This window comes from Natator depressus, chromosome 27, assembly GCF_965152275.1.
Source record: "Natator depressus isolate rNatDep1 chromosome 27, rNatDep2.hap1, whole genome shotgun sequence".
Lineage (NCBI taxonomy): Eukaryota > Metazoa > Chordata > Testudines > Cheloniidae > Natator > Natator depressus.
The window spans coordinates 3,111,188-3,129,379 of record NC_134260.1 but is presented as its reverse complement, the minus strand read 5'-3'; the positions used below and the strand labels follow the sequence as shown (position 1 = coordinate 3,129,379).

General features: G+C 45.1%; 1 protein-coding gene across 4 annotated transcripts in view; it reads right to left on the bottom strand.

Annotated features, from left to right (window-relative positions):
- NSF (N-ethylmaleimide sensitive factor, vesicle fusing ATPase) overlaps positions 1–18,192 on the bottom strand; it is a 181,488-nt gene that overhangs the window by 78,674 nt on the left and 84,622 nt on the right. For all 4 annotated transcript variants that reach the window (XM_074940980.1, XM_074940979.1, XM_074940983.1 and 1 more), the window contains exon 9: positions 6,919–7,118. In XM_074940980.1, the coding sequence (XP_074797081.1) occupies positions 6,919–7,118 (200 nt within the window). The remainder of the gene's footprint in view (positions 1–6,918; positions 7,119–18,192) is intronic.

Below are 18,192 nucleotides of genomic sequence, written 5' to 3'. Positions count from 1 at the left end.
AGAAAAAGTGTTTACTTACGTAACACCATCACTTTGAGATCCTGCGCACATTACAGCTTGAATCATAAAGCAAAAACTACATCCAAAAGTTGTAGTCTAGTATAGCTTAAGTAAACAAGACTAAAACAGTCCAATATAGTGTAGTTGAGGCCCTATACTCAACTCAACACCATCCCTCTGTCTAATGTGATAACTACAGAAAACCACATCCCATGAATTCCAAAATTTCAGGGAAAATTCTAGACATCAATAGACACAACCCCAGTGATTCTGCTGCAAATAGAAACACTGGAAAAGCCCAATTCAGAAGAAAATCTGATACTGCAGGCAGAAGAATCTCTGTTGCTCCCTGTCCAGAAGCAGCACCTTAACTTGCCGCTTGGGGAGCTTGTCAGCAGCCTGAGTTCTAACAGAAATAAGAAAGCCTTGCAAGGTTGGCTTATAAGGGAGGAAGCAGCAGGGACTCAGAAAGGACTTGGGAGCGAGTGCTGATGGTGAAGTGAAGAAGCAGGGACCAGGAGGGTCAAAACAGGGACCCCAAGATCAGTGGGGCTGTTAGATTTTAGGGCCAGAAAGGAAGGTTACACCTTATAGTAATACCCTCCACTTTACAGTAAGTGGAGTTGCAGATGTGTGCTCCCAATCTGTATTCCATTATGGGTGTGTATGCGCTCTGCACATCTAAGACCAGAAGATTCTTGCTAGAAGATGCGCCTGCTAGCAAGAATCTTCCAGTCTCAGTCACATAAAGTGAGTGCATGAGTACCAACACTGGAATACACACAGGGACCATCAAAGAAGAAGGGACCACTGTAATCATCAGGAATAACCTCTTGATTTAAAAATGGCCAGCGATGAAGAAACCACTATGACCATTGGTAAGTTGTCCAAATGGTTAATTACCTGCACTAATAAAAATCTGTACCTTACTTCTAGTCTGAATTCATCTCACTTCAACTTGTAGCCCTTGGATTTTGTTATACCATTGTCTGGTCTCTAAGGTGACTTGATTACTGTGCATAAGTACCTTCACAGGGAGAGTATACCACGTATAAAAGGACAAGCGTAGAAGAAAAATTTCTGTTCCTCAGGTAGATATTTATAGACTGTGTTCATGTCATTGCTTAACCTTCTCTTTGTTAAGCTAAATAGATAAAGCTCCTTAAGACTAACATTATAAGGCAGGTTTCAGAGTGGTAGCCGTGTTAGTCTGCATCAGCAAAAAGAACGAGGAGTACTTGTGGCACCTTAGAGACTAAAATTTATTTGAGCATAAGCTTTCATGGGCTATAACCCACTTCATCAGATGTATGCAGTGGAAAATACAGTAGGAAGATTTTATACACACACACACACAATATGAAAAATTCAGGGTTGCCATACCAACTCTAACGAGACTAATCGATTAAGGTGGGCTATTATCAGCAGGAGAAAAAAACTTTTGTAGCGATAATCAGGATGGCCATTTCAAACAGCTGACAAGAAGGTGTGAGTAACAATAGGGGGAAAATTAGCATGGGGAAATAGTTTTTACTTTGTGTAATGGCTCATCAACTCCCAGACTTTATTCAAGCCTAATTTAATGGTGTCCAGTTTGCAAATAAATTCCAGTTCTGCAGTTTCTTGTTGGAGTCTGTTTTTGAAGGTTTTTTTGTTGAATAATTGTGACTTTTCGGTCTGTAATTGAGTGACCAAAGAGACTGAAGTGTTCTCCGATTGGTTTTTGAATGTTATAATTCTTGACATCTGATTTGTGTCCATTTATTCTTTTGCGTAGAGACTGTCCAGTTTGGCCAATGTACATGGCAGAATGGCATTGCTGGCACATGATGGCATATATCACATTGGTAGACGTGCAGGTGAACGAGCCTCTTATGGTGTGGCTGATGTGATTAGGTCCTGTGATGGTGTCCCTTGAATAGATATGTGGACAGAGTTGGCAACGGACTTTGTTGCAAGGATATAGATATATATACACCTCTTCCTACTATATTTTCCACTGCATAAATCTGATGAAGTGGGTTTTAGCCCATGAAAGCTTATGCTCAAATCAATTTGTTAGTCTCTAAGGTGCCACAAGTAAGCCTCATTCTTTTTATTATAAGGCAGGTTTTCCAATCCTTTCATCATTTTCGTGGTTCTGCTCTGAACCCTCTCCAATTTATCAATATCCTTCTTGAACTGTGGACACCAGAACTGGACACACAATTCCAGTGGCGAACACAAGCGCCAAATACAGAGGGAATAGAACCTCCCTATTCATACTCAATATTCCCATTTATGCATCCCAGGATCACATTCACCTTTTGGGGCACAGCGTCACACTGGAAGCTCATGTTCAGCCGGTTATTTGGGGAAGTTCAATGGCCTGTGCTATCCAGGAGGCCAGTCTAGATGATCACAATGGTCCCTTCTGGCCTTGGAATCTATGCGTTATCCACCAGGACCCTGCAAGACTTTTTCAGAATCACTGATTCCCAGGATAGTTGCTCCCATTCTGTAAGTAGGGTCTGTATTCTGAGTTCCTAGATGTATTTGACTTTTACATTTGGGGAGTGGTGATAAGAGAGTAATGTGGGGTGGGGAGGGGGAGAATGGGAGGGGGCCCATGTACGCGGCAGAGGGGGAAATGAGGGACACACACAGCCTTGTGGGGGGCGGGAATTGGGAACACAGAGCCCCAGTGTGGGGTTGGGTGGAGTTAGAGAGGGTGGCACACAGGGAACTCATGGGGCAACAGAAGGATGAAAGGAACCCCTGGAGCGTGCAATGCGCTCAGCCTACAGAAGCTAGGATGTGTGCAACACCCTACGGTCGATGAGGCCTATAAACTGTTTGTTTCACATGACACTGCACCCAATTCCCTCTTCCTAAGCCCATTTTGAAAGGAGAATATTAATTCAAACCAACTTGGCCAAACTCTAAATACACAATAAATACCTCAATCTAAGCCTCAATCACTCATTTCTAGTCATTCAAATATCCACCAGATGCCACTGGGAGAGAGAATAAGGCAGGGTCTTTTTTCTGCCCATATTTACACTGTCAAGCCATTTTCTCCCCTCCAAAATCCTGCTTCAGAAGACAATCTTTTGTGGCTAGCAAGGAGCTGGAGACAATGTGAACAGTATGCGAGAATATGCTGTTGCGCTGGCAATCTGCCACCAGCACAAGTCATTACAATTGTGACCTTTCTGAGACTTTCCTAATCTCCTAACTTGTCATCACGACCACCCCCTCCAGCCAGCATAAGGTCTATTTTAACAGGTGTGTACCTCAAAAGAGAAAGAGCTCACAGATACAGTTTTATAGCAATAAACTGGAGAGGAAGGGACTTGCAGGGGCTCAAATTAACACTCTCCTGATAGCCCTACAGCTGTAACTGATCAGTACATTTTTTAGAGGAAAGTACAAATCCTTATAAACTTCAAATTCTGCCTCTCCTTCAGCAAAGGATCTTGTCAAAAGCACAGAGATGACACTTGTCCTGTAGCAGGCACAAACTACCAAGGGTCGCCTCTAACAGTCTATTTCTGCTCCTCTGCACATAAACAGTATTTAGACTTTTAAGCTATGGCTGACTATTAAAATCTGCCTTTAGCGCTGACTGTACAGAAAACTTAAACGAGGTACAGAAAAGTTAACTCATCCCCTTGTCCCCTGTATCCACGCCCCATCCTAATGGGGCAATTCAATTTACCAAAAGTAGTTTTGCATTATTGTCCTGCTTGCTAGCCAGGTTTTTTGGTGGGGAAAAATTAGTGACAGAAGAAGGTATCATACAATCTTGGACAAAGGATAGGAGAGCCCAAACTTCGATGGTGCAGCATATTGAAGGAAAATGTAAATTTGAGGCATTTATGCTTACTGGGTGTTTATGTCTTTATCCTGACTGCTGAAGTCAGTGGCAAAGCTCCCACCAACTTCAAAAGGGTCTGAGAGCAAAATCTGGGACCCATTTCCTTGCTCTTGATGCTGTGTGAAGCAGCTACCAGACTGCATGATACAAAACAGTCATGAAAAATATGATGCAGAACCAGTATAAAAAACCCCACAAGAATACTTCCAAATGCTCCCACCTTTACCAGGAGGCTGCCAATAACATCCTAACTGAGCATGACCACAAAACCTGGGACAGAGAAGGTTCCTTTATTTGTCCAAGATGGCTACCACTACTCCAGTTTGAGTTCTAATATTGGAGGAGGGCTATCTAACCCAACCTACACTAGCATCTCCTCTCACCATAGGATCTAAGTGTTGTCAGCAGTTAACAGATTGGGCGACCGGAACACCTGGTTGAAAAGGGATCCTGGCAGCTCTGGTTAGCACCACTGACCGTGCCATTGACTGTCCGATTGGCGGCACCGTGCAGCAGGGCTAAGGCAGGCTCCCTGCTAGCCTCCACACCGTGTGGCTCCCGGGAAACAGCCGGCACGTTCCCCCCTCCGGCTCCTAAGCGTAGGGGCAGCCAGGGGTCTCCACATGCTGCCGCTGCCCCAAGCACTGCCCCTGCTCCTCCCATGGGCCGGGAACCAATGAACCAGAGCCACCTGGCTGCACCTCCACATAGGAGCCAGAAGGGGAACATGCCACTGCTTCCGGGAGCTGCTTCAGGTAAGCGCCACCTGAAGGCTGCACCCCTGCCCCATCCCTGATCCCCTTCCCGCCCTCTGAACCCCTCAGTGCCAGCCCAGAGCACCCTCCTGTACCCCAACCTGCTCATCCCCAGTCCCACCCCAGAGCCCGCACACCCAGCCAGACCCCTCACCTCCCTTGCACCCCAATTTCGTGCCCCAGCCCCCTCCCGCACCCTGAACCCCTCATTTCTGGCCCGACCCCAGAACTTGCACCCCCAGCCCAGAGCCCACACCTCCTCCCACACCCCAACCCTCTGCCTCAGCCCGGAGCCCCCTCCCATACTCCAAACCCCTCAGCTCCACTCCCCAAGCCTGGTGCCCCCTCCTGCACACCACACCCCTCATCCCTGGCACCAGCCCAGAGCCCACACCCCCAGCCAGAGCCCTCACCTCAGCCCCCTCAGCCAGCCTGGTGAAAATGAGCAAGTGAGGGAGGGTGGGGAGAGCGAGCGACAGAGGGAGGGGCGATGGAGTGAACGGGAGGCAGGGCCTCGGAAGAGGGGCGGGGCAAGGGTGTTCAGTTTTGTGCAAATAGAAAGTTGGCAACCCTACTTACAGCTCAAATCATGACTCAGTACATAAGTGAAACTGCAGTACTTTTAGGGTACACATGTAGCCTGGAAGGGACAGAATGGGGATAGTTTTATTGTTAATAGGGGAAACTATTGGCGTTCAGATTCACAAAGTGACTCCCGGGAGTAATAACACCAAATGCTGATCAGTGAGTCACTCTCTCAATGCACAGGGCAATAATCTTCCAATCAGTCCTAGATTCCAAGGCCAGAAGGGACCATTATGGTTATCCAGTCTGACCTGCACAGCACACACCATAGAAAGTCCAAAAATTAATTCCTAAAACAGATCTTTTAGACAAACATCCAATCTTGATTTCAAAACAATCAGTGATGGAGACTCCATCATGACCCTTGGTAAGTTGTTCCGTTGATTAATTACACTCAATTCAAAAAATTATGCCTTATTTCCACTCTGAATTTGTCTAGCTTTCCAGCCATTAGATCATGTTATATCTTTCTCTGATAGACCAAAGAGCCCATTGCCATATATTTGTTCCCCATGTAGGTACTTACAGACTGTAATCAAATCATCCCTTAACCTTCTCTTTGTTAAACAGGTTGAGCTCCTTGAGTCTATCACTGTAAGGCAGGTTTTCTAATCCTTTAATCATTTTCATGACTCTTCTCTGACTGTATCTCCAATTTATCAACAGCCTTCTTGAATTATGGACACTGGAACTGGACACAGGATTCCAGCAGTGGTCACATCAGTGCCACATACAGAGGTAAAAAGAAAAGGAGTACCTGTGGCACCTTAGAGACTAACCAATTTATTTGAGCATAAGCTTTCGTGAGCTACAGCTCACTTCATCGGATGCAAGGTAAAATAACCTCTCTGCTCCTCCCTGAGATTCGGCTTCACTCTGGGAGCTCATGTTCAGCTGAATGTCTCCCATGACCCCCAAATCTTTTTCAGAATCATTGTTTCCCAGGACAGAGTCTCCCATCCTGTAAGTAAAGCCTACATTCTTTGTTCCAACTGCAGAAATTTACATTTCTATTAAAACACGTTGTGAGCTTCCACAAGCTAACCAAGCAACCCAGATTGCTCTGTATCAGTGACCTGCCCCTTAATTATACATCACTCCCCCAATTTGTGTCACCTGCAAACTTTATCTGTGATGATTTATGTTTTCTTCCATGTTATTAATAAAAATGATAAATAGCCAAGAACCAATCCCTGGGAGGGGGGGAAAGGGAGGGCACTAGAAACACTCCCGTTCGATGATCATTCTGTGTTTGCAACGACATTTTGAGACCTATTAGTTAGCCAACTTTTAATCCATTTCATGTGTGCCGTGTTAATTTTATATCTTTGTAGTATGTTAATCAAAATGTCATGCAGTACCAAGTCAAATGCCTTACAAAAGTTCAAGTATATTACATTAACACTATTAACTTTATCAACCAAACTTGTAATCTCATCAGAAAAAGAAATCAAGTTAGTTTAACAGGATTTATTTTTCATAAATCCATGTTGATTGGCATTAATTATATTACCTTTCTTTAGTTCTCTATTAATCAAGCCCCTTATCAACTGCTCCATTATCTTAGCTGTTTATCCTTTTTAAATATTGGCACAACATTAGCTTTCCTCCAGTCTTCTGGAACTTCCGTGGTGTTCCAAGACTTATTGAAAAGTAAACCTTCCGTCATTCTTCATACCTAGGCATATTGACCTTGCTACTTAGTTATTTTTGCATTACCCTCCTTTGCTCCTCTTCTGCATCAGCAAAGAGCTTCCGGATGTTGGCCTCAGACTCTCCTACATATTTGTTGAGGATTTCTGGACCATTGACCACCTTTGGCTCTCTGGCATTCAGCATCTTGCCAATCTGTCTAGCCATCAGTGTTTTACCACAGCCTGGCGGTCCATATAACAGGATGCCTTTCACGTGCTTGCAGCCTAGAAAAAAAGGAAACATAAGAAGTAAGGTAACTGAAAGATATAAAAAAGTACCTGTTAATGGGAAACAGAAGGTTTTGTGTGAGCCTGTGCAGGTTAAATAGGAGCAGGGAGAAGAGAAAACGTGTTGCTAAAATGGCTCCTGTACCTGACACACTGGGCCTTTCCTTGTTCTCATTCTGGAAACTCTTTTAATAGATTAATATATTTTTAAGGTCGGTAGAGACCATTAAATCATCTAGCCTGACTTCCTGCATAATGCAGGCCAGAGAATTTCACACAGTGATGTGAACTTTTGGTTGAGTTAGAGCTTTTTTTTCCCCTTGATTTAAAGACTTCAGGTGATGGAGAATCCAACACGTCCCAGGAGAACTTGTTCTAGTGGTTATTCTCTTAATTTTTAGTTTGAATTTGTCCACCTTTAGATTTCAGCCTTTGTGTGTTAGATTTAATCTTCTTTTTGATGAATTGGTGAGCTTCTTAAAATTTCTCTAACTGTAAGGCATGTTGCTCAAATGAGTTCAGTTTACCATGTGATCCTGATTGCTCGTACAACTGACTTATTTACCAGTCGACCAGTTCGTGTCATCTGTAAACTTTACTAGCAATGATTTGATATTTTCCCACTACACATAATTAGACTGTGGAACACATTGCCACAAGATATCACTCAGGCCAAGAATTTGGTAAGATTCAAAAGAGGGGCTGGCCATTTCTATGGATACCAACACTATCCAGCGTTATAGTTAATATAGTAATTTCTGGAAGGAATATAAAACTTATGCTTCAGAGCTCAAGCCTTCTTTTAGGCGTTAGGTTTAGGCAGATTATCCTACATCTACATAACCCAGGGTTTCTTGCACCTTCCTCTGAAGCATCTGGTGCAGGCGACATTCTGAGTCAAGGCACTAGACTAGATGGTCCACGGGTCTGATCCAGTCTGACTATTCCTTGTTCTTTCACTTCATTGATAAAGATATTTAACAGCATTGGGCCAAGAGTACATCCATGCAGGACCCCAGTAGAAACAGCACTGAATCCCCATCTAGTATGACTCCCTACATAGCAGAGGCCAGAGAATTTCACACAGTGACTCCTACATCAAGCCCAGAACTTATGGGGGACCTAGAATAGAGTTTAGAAAGCCATCCAATCCTGATTTTAAGTTTTTAAGTGATGGCAAATCTATCACTCTGTGCTATGCATCTGAAGGTAGTAGGTTCTAACTAGCGAATGACCCATATGAGAGAAAAATATGTATGCAATAAAATACAGTGATGATCGGTGGCAGTATAAATCCTAAAACAGGTAAATAAAACTAGGCATCTGGTTAAAATGAAACTATACATTTATATATACAAATATGGAAAGCTTAAAAGTAAAAATAGATAACTAGAGTGCCTTGCAATGGAAGACCATGTCATATCTATTATGGAAAGATGGCAGAATTTAAAAAAAAAGTCTGTTGGATACTGTAATCCCTGGCTATAGACTAGGCTGAAGAAGTGGGGGAGTAATGGTGGGTTGAAAAAGATTCTACAGAACAGTGAGATAAACATTCTGAGTGGTGAGACCCATCCATCTAAACCAGGACAAATACAAACACCAAGTTGCAAAAATATTCATCAGGCTATACATACCACCTCAAAACAAAGAAAAGGAAATTGACTGCAAAATGTCAAGAGAGATCAAATAGGCAGCACAGTCTAAGAAAATGATGATAATGGAGTTCAACGACCCCCAGATAAACTGGTCAATTGGCACAATGGAACAAAGCTGAAAGAAGCAACAGTGTGAAACTTTAAAAGCTTGCTTAGAACAGCTAGCTCTAGAGCACACAAGGGAAGAGGCTTAAACAACACACACAAGTTAATACAAGAATTAACTGTAGCTGAGCCACTACGTAATAGCAACCACAACAGAATCAGGTTCAGCATATGCAAGGATGTCTTAAGCCAGGGGCAAACTGGCCATGTGTTCAGGGTCCCCTGCAGAAAGAGGACCACAGCAGTGATGTGGGAAAAAATATTTTATGCAGGCTCTGATGAATACTGAGTCCGAAGCGCTTCAGGAAATTGAATTTGCAGATGTGATTTGTGACTTTGCTGCTTGCAAATCTAGAAAGTGATGTTTTTAAACCAGCAAAATATACATACATTTTTTTCTGTTACCACTATATTGTGTTTTGGTTCACAATAAAATTTTAAAGACAATAATTACTATTTATTTCCTACTGTAATATAATAGGGGCACCAAATTTACACTGCACCCAGGGGCCTGCAAAGTTATTAAGATGGCCCTGCCTAGGGAGATGCGATATACCATAAACTGATTGACCCTGAACATTAAAAAGGAAGATTTCATTACATTAGGCGGCTTCTCAAAAAGGCCCTAAAGAAAGAAGTAAAATCCTTAGATGTAGCATGGCTGCAAATTATGAAAACACGAACAATCTTAGCAGCACAGATATAGCTGAATAAAATTGGTACCAGACAGGCAAGAAATAAACCAAAGTAGCTTATCCAGCAAGAGATCTTTCAAAGTGAGCAATTTTAACCTAGCAACACAACTGAGTGTCTTTTTGTCAGCCAAGAAAACTGAACTACTACAGGATAAATAAGAAAAATTAACCAAACCCCACTATGAACACAACACAGAACTCACTATTTATTGAATACATACAAATGCATTTAATGCAACATTTATGGATGAGATTTTACATCACGAGCAAGTTCCAAGACTTCCCACAGTAATCCTAAACCAGCACTCCAACAAAGATGCAGGATTTTAGGGGCTCACATGACATGGTGATGCATTCAGTGTCAAAACACAAAAATCTTAGCCCTGGTCTATACTACGAGTTTAGGTCGATTTTAGCAGCATTAGATCGATTTAACCCTGCACCCGTCCACATGACAAAGCCATTTTTGTCGACTTAAAGGGCTCTTAAAATTGATTTCTGTACTCCTCCCCGACAAGGGGATTAGCGATGAACTCAACATCGCCAGGTCGAATTTGGGGTAGTGTGGACGCAATTAGACGGTATTGGCCTCCGGGAGCTATCCCAGAGTGCTCCATTGTGTCTGCTCTGGACAGCACTTTCAACTCAGATGCGCTAGCCAGGTACACAGGAAAAGCACCAGGAACTTCTGAATTTCATTTCCTGTTTGGCCAGCGTGGCGAGGACATCAGCACAGGCGACCATGCAGAGCTCATCAGCACAGGTGACCATGCAGTCCCAGAATTGCAAAAGAGCTCCAGCATGGACCGAATGGGAGGTACTGGATCTGACAGCTGTATGGGGAGACGAATACATGCTATCAGAACTCCGTGCTAAAAGACAAAATGCCAAAATATTTGAAAAAATCTCCAAGGGCATGAAGGACAGAGGCTATAACAGGGACCTGCAGCAGTGCCACGTGAAACTTAAGGACCTCAGGCAAGCCTACCAAAAATCCAAAGAGGCAAACGGCCGCTCCGGGTCAGACCCCCAGACATGCCGCTTCTATGACGAGCTGCACGCAATTCTAGGGGGTGCCCCTACCACTACCTCACCCCTGTTTCTGGGGAGGGCAGCCTTATTCCCTCCTCCATGGTAGGACACTTAACGACGCCAGGCCAGTAGCACGTAGTCTGGAATCACTGCATAAGAAAGCATGGCAGCGTATGTCCCAGTGCTTGCTGGCATTCAAGCAACATCCGTTCTTTATCTCTCTGTGTTATCCTCAGGAGAGTGATATCATTCATGATCACCTGTTGAAATAGGGGAATTTTATTAAGGGGACATTCAGAGGCGGCCGTTCCTGCTGGGCTGTTTGCCTGTCGCTGAAAACTAATCATCCCCGCTGTTAGCCACGCGATGGGGGGAGGGGTGAAGCGATTATCCCAGAGAATTGGGCGGGGGGGGGGGGCACGACCTTGTACCAACCGCACATGTGCTATGTAATGTTAACAGCTTGGTTCACTGTGAAAGAGTCTACCCATTGTTCTCTAAAACGTGTCTTTTTAAATACTACTCTCCCTTTTTTTCCACCTGCAGCTGCAAAAGTTTCAACGCTCCCCCTATCATCTCCGTCCCACAGGCAAGCGCAGATAAGGTGGTGAACAAAACCACACTTGCAATGAAATGTTCTCTGAGCTCATGCAGTCCTCCTGCACTGAAAGAGCTCAGCAGAATGCATGGAGGCAAGCAATGTCAGAGTCCAGGAAAGCACAAAATGAACGCGAGGACAGGAGGGGGAGCAAGAGGAGCGGTGGCGGGATCAAGATGATAGGTGGTGGCAGTGTGATGAGAGGAGGCAGGATGCAATGCTGAGGCTACTGGAGGATCAACTGATATGCTCCAGCGTATGGTTGAGCTGCAGGACAGGCAGCAGGAGCGCAGACTGCTGCTGCAGCCCCTGTGTAACTGTCCGCCCTCCTCCCCAAGTTCCATAGCCTCCTCACCCAGATGCCCAAGAATGCGGGGGGGGGGGGGGGGGGGGGGGAGCCTCCAGGCACCCAACCACTCCACCCCAGAGGACTGCCCAAGCAACAGAAGGCTGGCATTCAATAAGTTTTGAAGTGCAGTGTAGCCTTGTCCTTCCCTCCTCCCCTCATCCACCACCCCATCCGGTGCTTCCCTCCTCCCCCACCCCTCTCGGGCTACCTTGGCAGTTTTCCCTCTATTTGTGTGACGAATGAATAAAGAATGCATGAATTTGAAACAACAATGATTTTATTGCCTCTGCAAGCGGTGATTGACTTACAAGGAAGTAGAGTGAACCAAGGGCGCGGGTTTTCAACAAGGAGAAACAAACACAACTGTCACACAGTACCCTGGTCAGTCATGAAACTGGTTTTCAAAGCTTCTCTGATGCGCAGCGCGCCTTGCTGTGCTCTTCTAACCGCCCTGGTGTCTGGCTGCGTGAAATCAGCGGTCAGATGATTTGCCTTAACCTCCCACCCCGCCATAAACGTCTCCCCCTTACTCTCTCAGAGATTGTGGAGCGCACAGCAAGCAGTAATAACAGTGGGAATATTGGTTTCGCTGAGGTCTAACCGAGTCAGTAAATTGTGCCAGCGCGCTTTTAAATGTCCAAATGCACATTCTACCACCATTCTGCACTTGCTCAGCCTATAGTTGAACAGCTCCTGACTACTGTCCAGGCTGCCTGTGTACGGCTTCATGAGCCATGGCATTAAGAGGTAGGCTGGGTCCCCAGGGATAACTATAGGCATTTCAACATTCCCAACGGTTATTTTCTGGTCTGGAAAGTAAGCCCCTTCCTGCAGCTGTTCAAACAGACTAGAGTTCCTGAAGATGCGAGTGTCATGTACCTTTCCCGGCCATCTCACGTTGATGCTGGTGAAACTTCCCTTGTGATCCACCAGTGCTTGCAGCACCATTGAAAAGTACCCATTGTGGTTCATGTAATGGCTGCCCTGGTGGTCCGGTCCCAAGATAGGGATATGGGTTCCGTCTACAGCCCCACCACAGTTAGGGAATCCCATTGCAGCAAAGCCATCCACAATGACCTGCACGGTTCCCAGAGTCACTACCCTTGATAGCAGCAGCTCAGTGATTGCGTTGGCTACTTGGATCACAGCAGCCCACACAGTAGATTTGCCTACTCCAAATTGATTCCCGACTGACCGGTAGCTGTCTGGCATTGCAAGCTTCCACAGGGCTATCACCACTCGCTTGTGAACTGTAAGGACTGCTCTCATTTTGGTATTCCTGCACTTCAGGGCACGGGAAAGCAAGTCACAAAGTTCCATGAAAGTGCCCCTACGCATGCGAAAGTTTCGCAGCCACTGGGAATCATCCCAGACCTGCACCACTGTGCGGTCCCACCAGTCTGTGCTTGTTTCCCGGGCCCAGAATCGGCATTCCACAGCATGAGCCTGCCCCATTGCCACCAGGATGTCCAAGCTGCCGGGGCCCATACATTGAGAGAAGTCTGTGTCCATGTCCTCATCACCACGCTGCCGTCGCCTCCTCGCCCGCTTTTGCAGGTTCTGGTTCTGCACCTACTGCAGGACAATGCGCAAGGTGTTTACAATGCTCATAACTCCCGCAGTGATCTGAGCGAGCTCCATGCTTGCCGTGGTACGGCGTCTGCAGGAGAGCAGAGTTGCAGCGGAAGCAGTGGCTGACAATGGATGCCACAAGAATAGATATTTATAGAGAATGATGAGAGGACCTGCGAGGTGGATTCATGAGAGCAGGAGAGCAGAGTGGCAGCAGAAGTGGGAGCCCATGACAGCCAACATGGAGAAATTCGCTACCAAGACACGAGCAGGAGAGCAGAGTGGCAGCGGAAGCGGTGGTTCGATGATGACTGAGCAGTCCTACTGCACTGTCTGCTGAAAGCAGTATGGTGTCCGCACGGAAAAATTGAGCGAAACGATTGTCTGCCGTTGCTTTCACAGAGGGAGGGGCGTCTGATGACAGGTACCCCAAACCACCCATGACAATGTTTTTGCCCCATCAGGTACTGGGAGCTTAACCCAGAATTCCAATGGGCGGCAGAGACTGCAGGAACTGTGGGATAGCTACCCACAGTGCAACACTCCGAAAGTCGATGCTAGCCACGGTACTGTGGACGCACTCCGCCGACATAATGGTCTTAGTGGGGACACACAATCAACTGTATAAAATCGCTTCCTAAAAAATTGACTTCTATAAATTCGACCTAATTTCGTAGTGTAGACATACCCTTGGCTAGCTATTCCACTGTAATTGAAAATTAAGCCTACAGCAGCTCCATCATACACAGCCCTGTGAAAAATACACATGTTCTAGGGTTTGCTGCAAGAGCCCTAATTTTCAACTGATGATGACAAACAGGGGAGCAAACAAAGACACACAAATGGATTTAAAACAGCAGAATGCAACTTTATTAACAGTAATATTAAAGACAGGGACTGACACGCTCCAAACGACCAGACATTCAGTAGCTCCAGCAAAGGGTTAAATGTCAAGGTTCCTTCCCCACTCTGAACTCAATGGTACAGATGTGGGGACCCGCATGAAAAACCCCCTAAGCTTATTCTTACCAGCTTAGGTTAAAAACTTCCCCAAGGTACAAACTTTGCCTTGTCCTTGAACTTTCTGCTGCCACCACCAAGCGTGTTAAAGAACAAGGGAAGAGCTCACTGGGAGACGCCTTCCTTGGCTAAACCCCTGCCATGCAATTTGTGATTTAGTCCACTACTGAATTTCACCACCCTCCCCATGTGAGGGAGGATGAGGCTCAAACAATCGGGCGCTCAGGATGTGCTGACTTAAAACTGCCTCTCACCTCACAGGCTAACAGAATCCCTTACAGTCCCTCACCCACACTTGGACACCAGCTGCATTTGACATGTATTGCTCCCCACACCTTCCCTACCCTTCTGTGTCCTGAAAACAGTACTCCTGTCTCATCCTTATTATCCCCATCCACCAGGTCTCCAGGACCCTCGGGATATGTCGACACAGCAACGAGACTCCCACAGCTGGCCCAGGTCAGCCAACTCAGGCTCAAGCTGCAGGGCTGTTTCATTGCTGTGTCGACTTTCGGGCTTGGGCAGAAGCCTGATCTCTGGGAGCCTCTCATGTCTCAGGGTCCTAGAGCCTGGAAGTCGACACAGCAATGAAACAGCCCCGGAAGCCTGACTCAGCTGCCAAGGGCCAGCGACGGGTGTCTAGTTGCTGTGTAGACAGACACTCAGATGAAAGAGGGAAAAAACCACCGGACACCTTGCCAATCTTGCCTAGCAGAAGAAAGTTCTTTCTGGACCCCATAAGACAATTGGGTTAGACTGACAGCAAGCATGGAATCCCAGCTATGACATCCCCACCACCTATAGGCAGGGAAGCTTTCAGCAGCGAGAATGGCTGCTGTGAGCTTGGGAATGCTTGAACACATGGATTCACTGGAGCCAGCTCCACTCCATGAGCCACATCCCCCACTCACTCATGATCCCACACATACATTCTGGGCCAGGGGAGAGTAAATGGGGCGGGAAGGATCGACTGATGCTGGAAATCTAACCTTGATGAATGAACTAAGTTAATTTGCTTTGTATGCCCAGTGGAAAATTGGGAGACCAAAACTACTTCGGAAAATTGGTACTGATATATTTGAACACATTTCAGAACTATGTTTGATTCACAGTAGATTAGATCAGTCTAAAAACATATTTAGAAACCTTTGAGTGTTTAATTGTTCTATGGAGAAAAAGCCATTAGTCATTGGAACCAGTTCAGTGCCAGATATAGCTAACTACATAAGATCATGTTTATTTTCAGAGATTAGTTTCCTTTTATCCATGTTGACTTTCTGCTTTACTATTAGATTATGTTTTCCTAGTGTAAACCCCATATTAAAACTCTTGCAGCATTTAATATACTGGTTAATAGAGAAGTAAGGTGGTCATCTTTTTAAGGTGCCAAACTGGCGCACACAGGATCTGAGTTCAATTTCTAGTGCTGCCACAAACTGAGCAATCTTGGGCAAATTATGTTAATTTCAATTTGAATAAATGAGCATAGCAAGGCATTGTCATTGATCTGTGTTAGTTTGTTTCCCCACTGTGTTTTTCTTGCTGCTGTCTTATGTTTTCATGTTGTGCCTCTATAACACATTCAGTGAATAAAAAATTCTGCAGCTTCAAAAGAGAAGAATACCAAAACGAAGAGTATCCAGCCCTCTCAAGCAACCTCAGAAAACTACAGTTCAATTTTGTTATGCATCGCAACAAAACAAAATTTCTGGGCTGAGAACAATGAAACTGTTTTGCCACAACAAAGATTATCAAGGAAGCTGGGTTCAGAAAAATTTGTTACTCAACTTTCAGATATTCAGAAGTCAAAAACGAAACAAAATACTGGTTAGCAAAGACCATTTTACACAGGAACCAGCAAGGCAATGATAAATTAGAAGTGATTCCTGTCCAATTAGCGTCAGGAGAGGAACTGTTAATACATTTGTGGGAGAATATGATCTCCTGTGTAGCCAAGAAGTGTGGGGCAGGATTTGTATGATGAATGATGCTTCGAAAGAGAATCCCAAGCACACTTAGATGGCTCCACTGTGCTCAGAGTTGACGAAGGCAAACAAAAGGCTACTGGCAAGTCAGGGCACATGTTCACAAACAGATTTGAGAGTTTCTTCCAACAGCTGTATTGAATGCAACGTAGCACACCTGCAAAAAGGGGCAGGATGAGAGGAGACAAGCTTCTTGGACTGGCCAAGTTCCTTCTCTTCGGACCAATTCAGTTTCTGTAAGGTTGTCATTTGACGTGCTTTTTGTAGAGCTTTTAGGGACATCTGGAGTTTTGAGCCCAGTCCCGCCTATCATCATCATACTTGCTACAAACCTGTCACATGCTTTTAGATAAGGGTTGATGATTTCTCTTCTGCAGCTATAAGGAAGGGAAACCTCTTGTTCCCCATGAAATGTACACATAAGGGCTCATTTCACCTCACCCTTTGTGACAGGGATAATGGCATGGGGGGTTAGGGGGAGGAGAGATACACCAAAAAGCTATTTTACTTGCCTGTAGCTGGAGTTCTGAGAAAATACCGCAAAGGCTATTCTCTATGGAAAACCAAGAGCCAAAACCTACCCAGAGACTCCAACAGGTTTGTAGGAGAGTTAGTTTGGGGTGGCAGGATACCCTTTAATCACACAGCTGCTCAGCCAGGGGTGTAGTGTTGAAGTATTTTCCCCCCCTTTCTAAGCAACCACAGACAGTTCACTTTTCATAAGACTCATTTGACATTGGTTAAATCAGGAAAATAAGATCAGAGCTCCTGAGCAGCCACTTGGCAGCATTAGTTTAGTCATGTAGGATTTATAGGCACATCTCCCATGTAAAGGGCTAACAGCACAGAGAGCAGTTCAGAGGGAAAAGGTGAAGTCTCTAGGCACAGGGATGGCCCATGGGATGTTATTTATATTTTCATGGCATCTAGGTACTCCAGTCAAGGACCAGGGTCCCTTTATGCTAGGCTCTGTTCAAACACACACACCAAAAAGACAGTCCCTGCCCCAAAGAGCTGAAAATCTAAGTATACAACAAGAGATAACAGACAGATATGGACAGACTGAGGAGCACAAGGAAACAATAAGACAATGCTGGTCAGCATGATAGGCCATGGTCTCAGCACACCAGCTGCCTAGCTACTGTCAAGCTTCACATCACGGACCATGGCCACTCACCACTACTGCAGAGTGGAAGTCTTTAAAGAGGTGACAGGTTCCAATACACAATACTCCATCTCGAGACAACTAGAAAGCTATCCATTGAGCGTTATGAGCACAGGACCAGGAAGTACTTAGTCCCACCTTGAGTGAAGGGACTGAACTAGATGACCTCTCAAGGTCCCTTCCAGTTCTATGATTCTAAGCGTTGGAGTCCCAGCTCCAACACTAACTCCTTCTGTGGCCTTGGCAAGTCACTTCACATTTCTGCCTCTGCTTTCGCCATCTGACAATTGAGGACATTACTATTCATCTGCACTTCACAGGGATGTTTGTGTTGCTGAATCGCACTGTGAGAGTGCTAAATTATCTCCCTATTAAGTGAGAACATTTCTTCTGGAAGCCAAAGCAATGAATTCCTTTCAAACAGAAATCCTACACGCTGTTACAATCAGAAGATTTTCTTGCACAACTAGAGCTACACCTAGCCAAAATATAAAAACAAACAGGCCCTGGTTAAAATAGACAGGTGATGACAGACTACAAATGTTATGTCTTAAATCACAACTCAGTTCCACAACAAAGCAGGAGTTTTGATTAAGTTTTATCTCCATTTTGCAATTTACCCAGATCAGACCAGTGTGGCTAAATGTCAAGCAGATCTTATAAACTCAATTTATTCTCTGACCAAGCATTTCTAACTGGTTAGGCTTAGCATCAGGACTACCACTAAATCTAAGGTCATTCATGTCATGGATACTGGATTATCATGCTATGCCATGGGGAACGGCAAAGCAGGAGGGGAAAAATAGGAAACTACACAGATAATGAAGTTGGGGGAAACTGATGACGAAGATCCAAAAAGACAATGGCAGAGCCACCACTGTAACGGCACTGT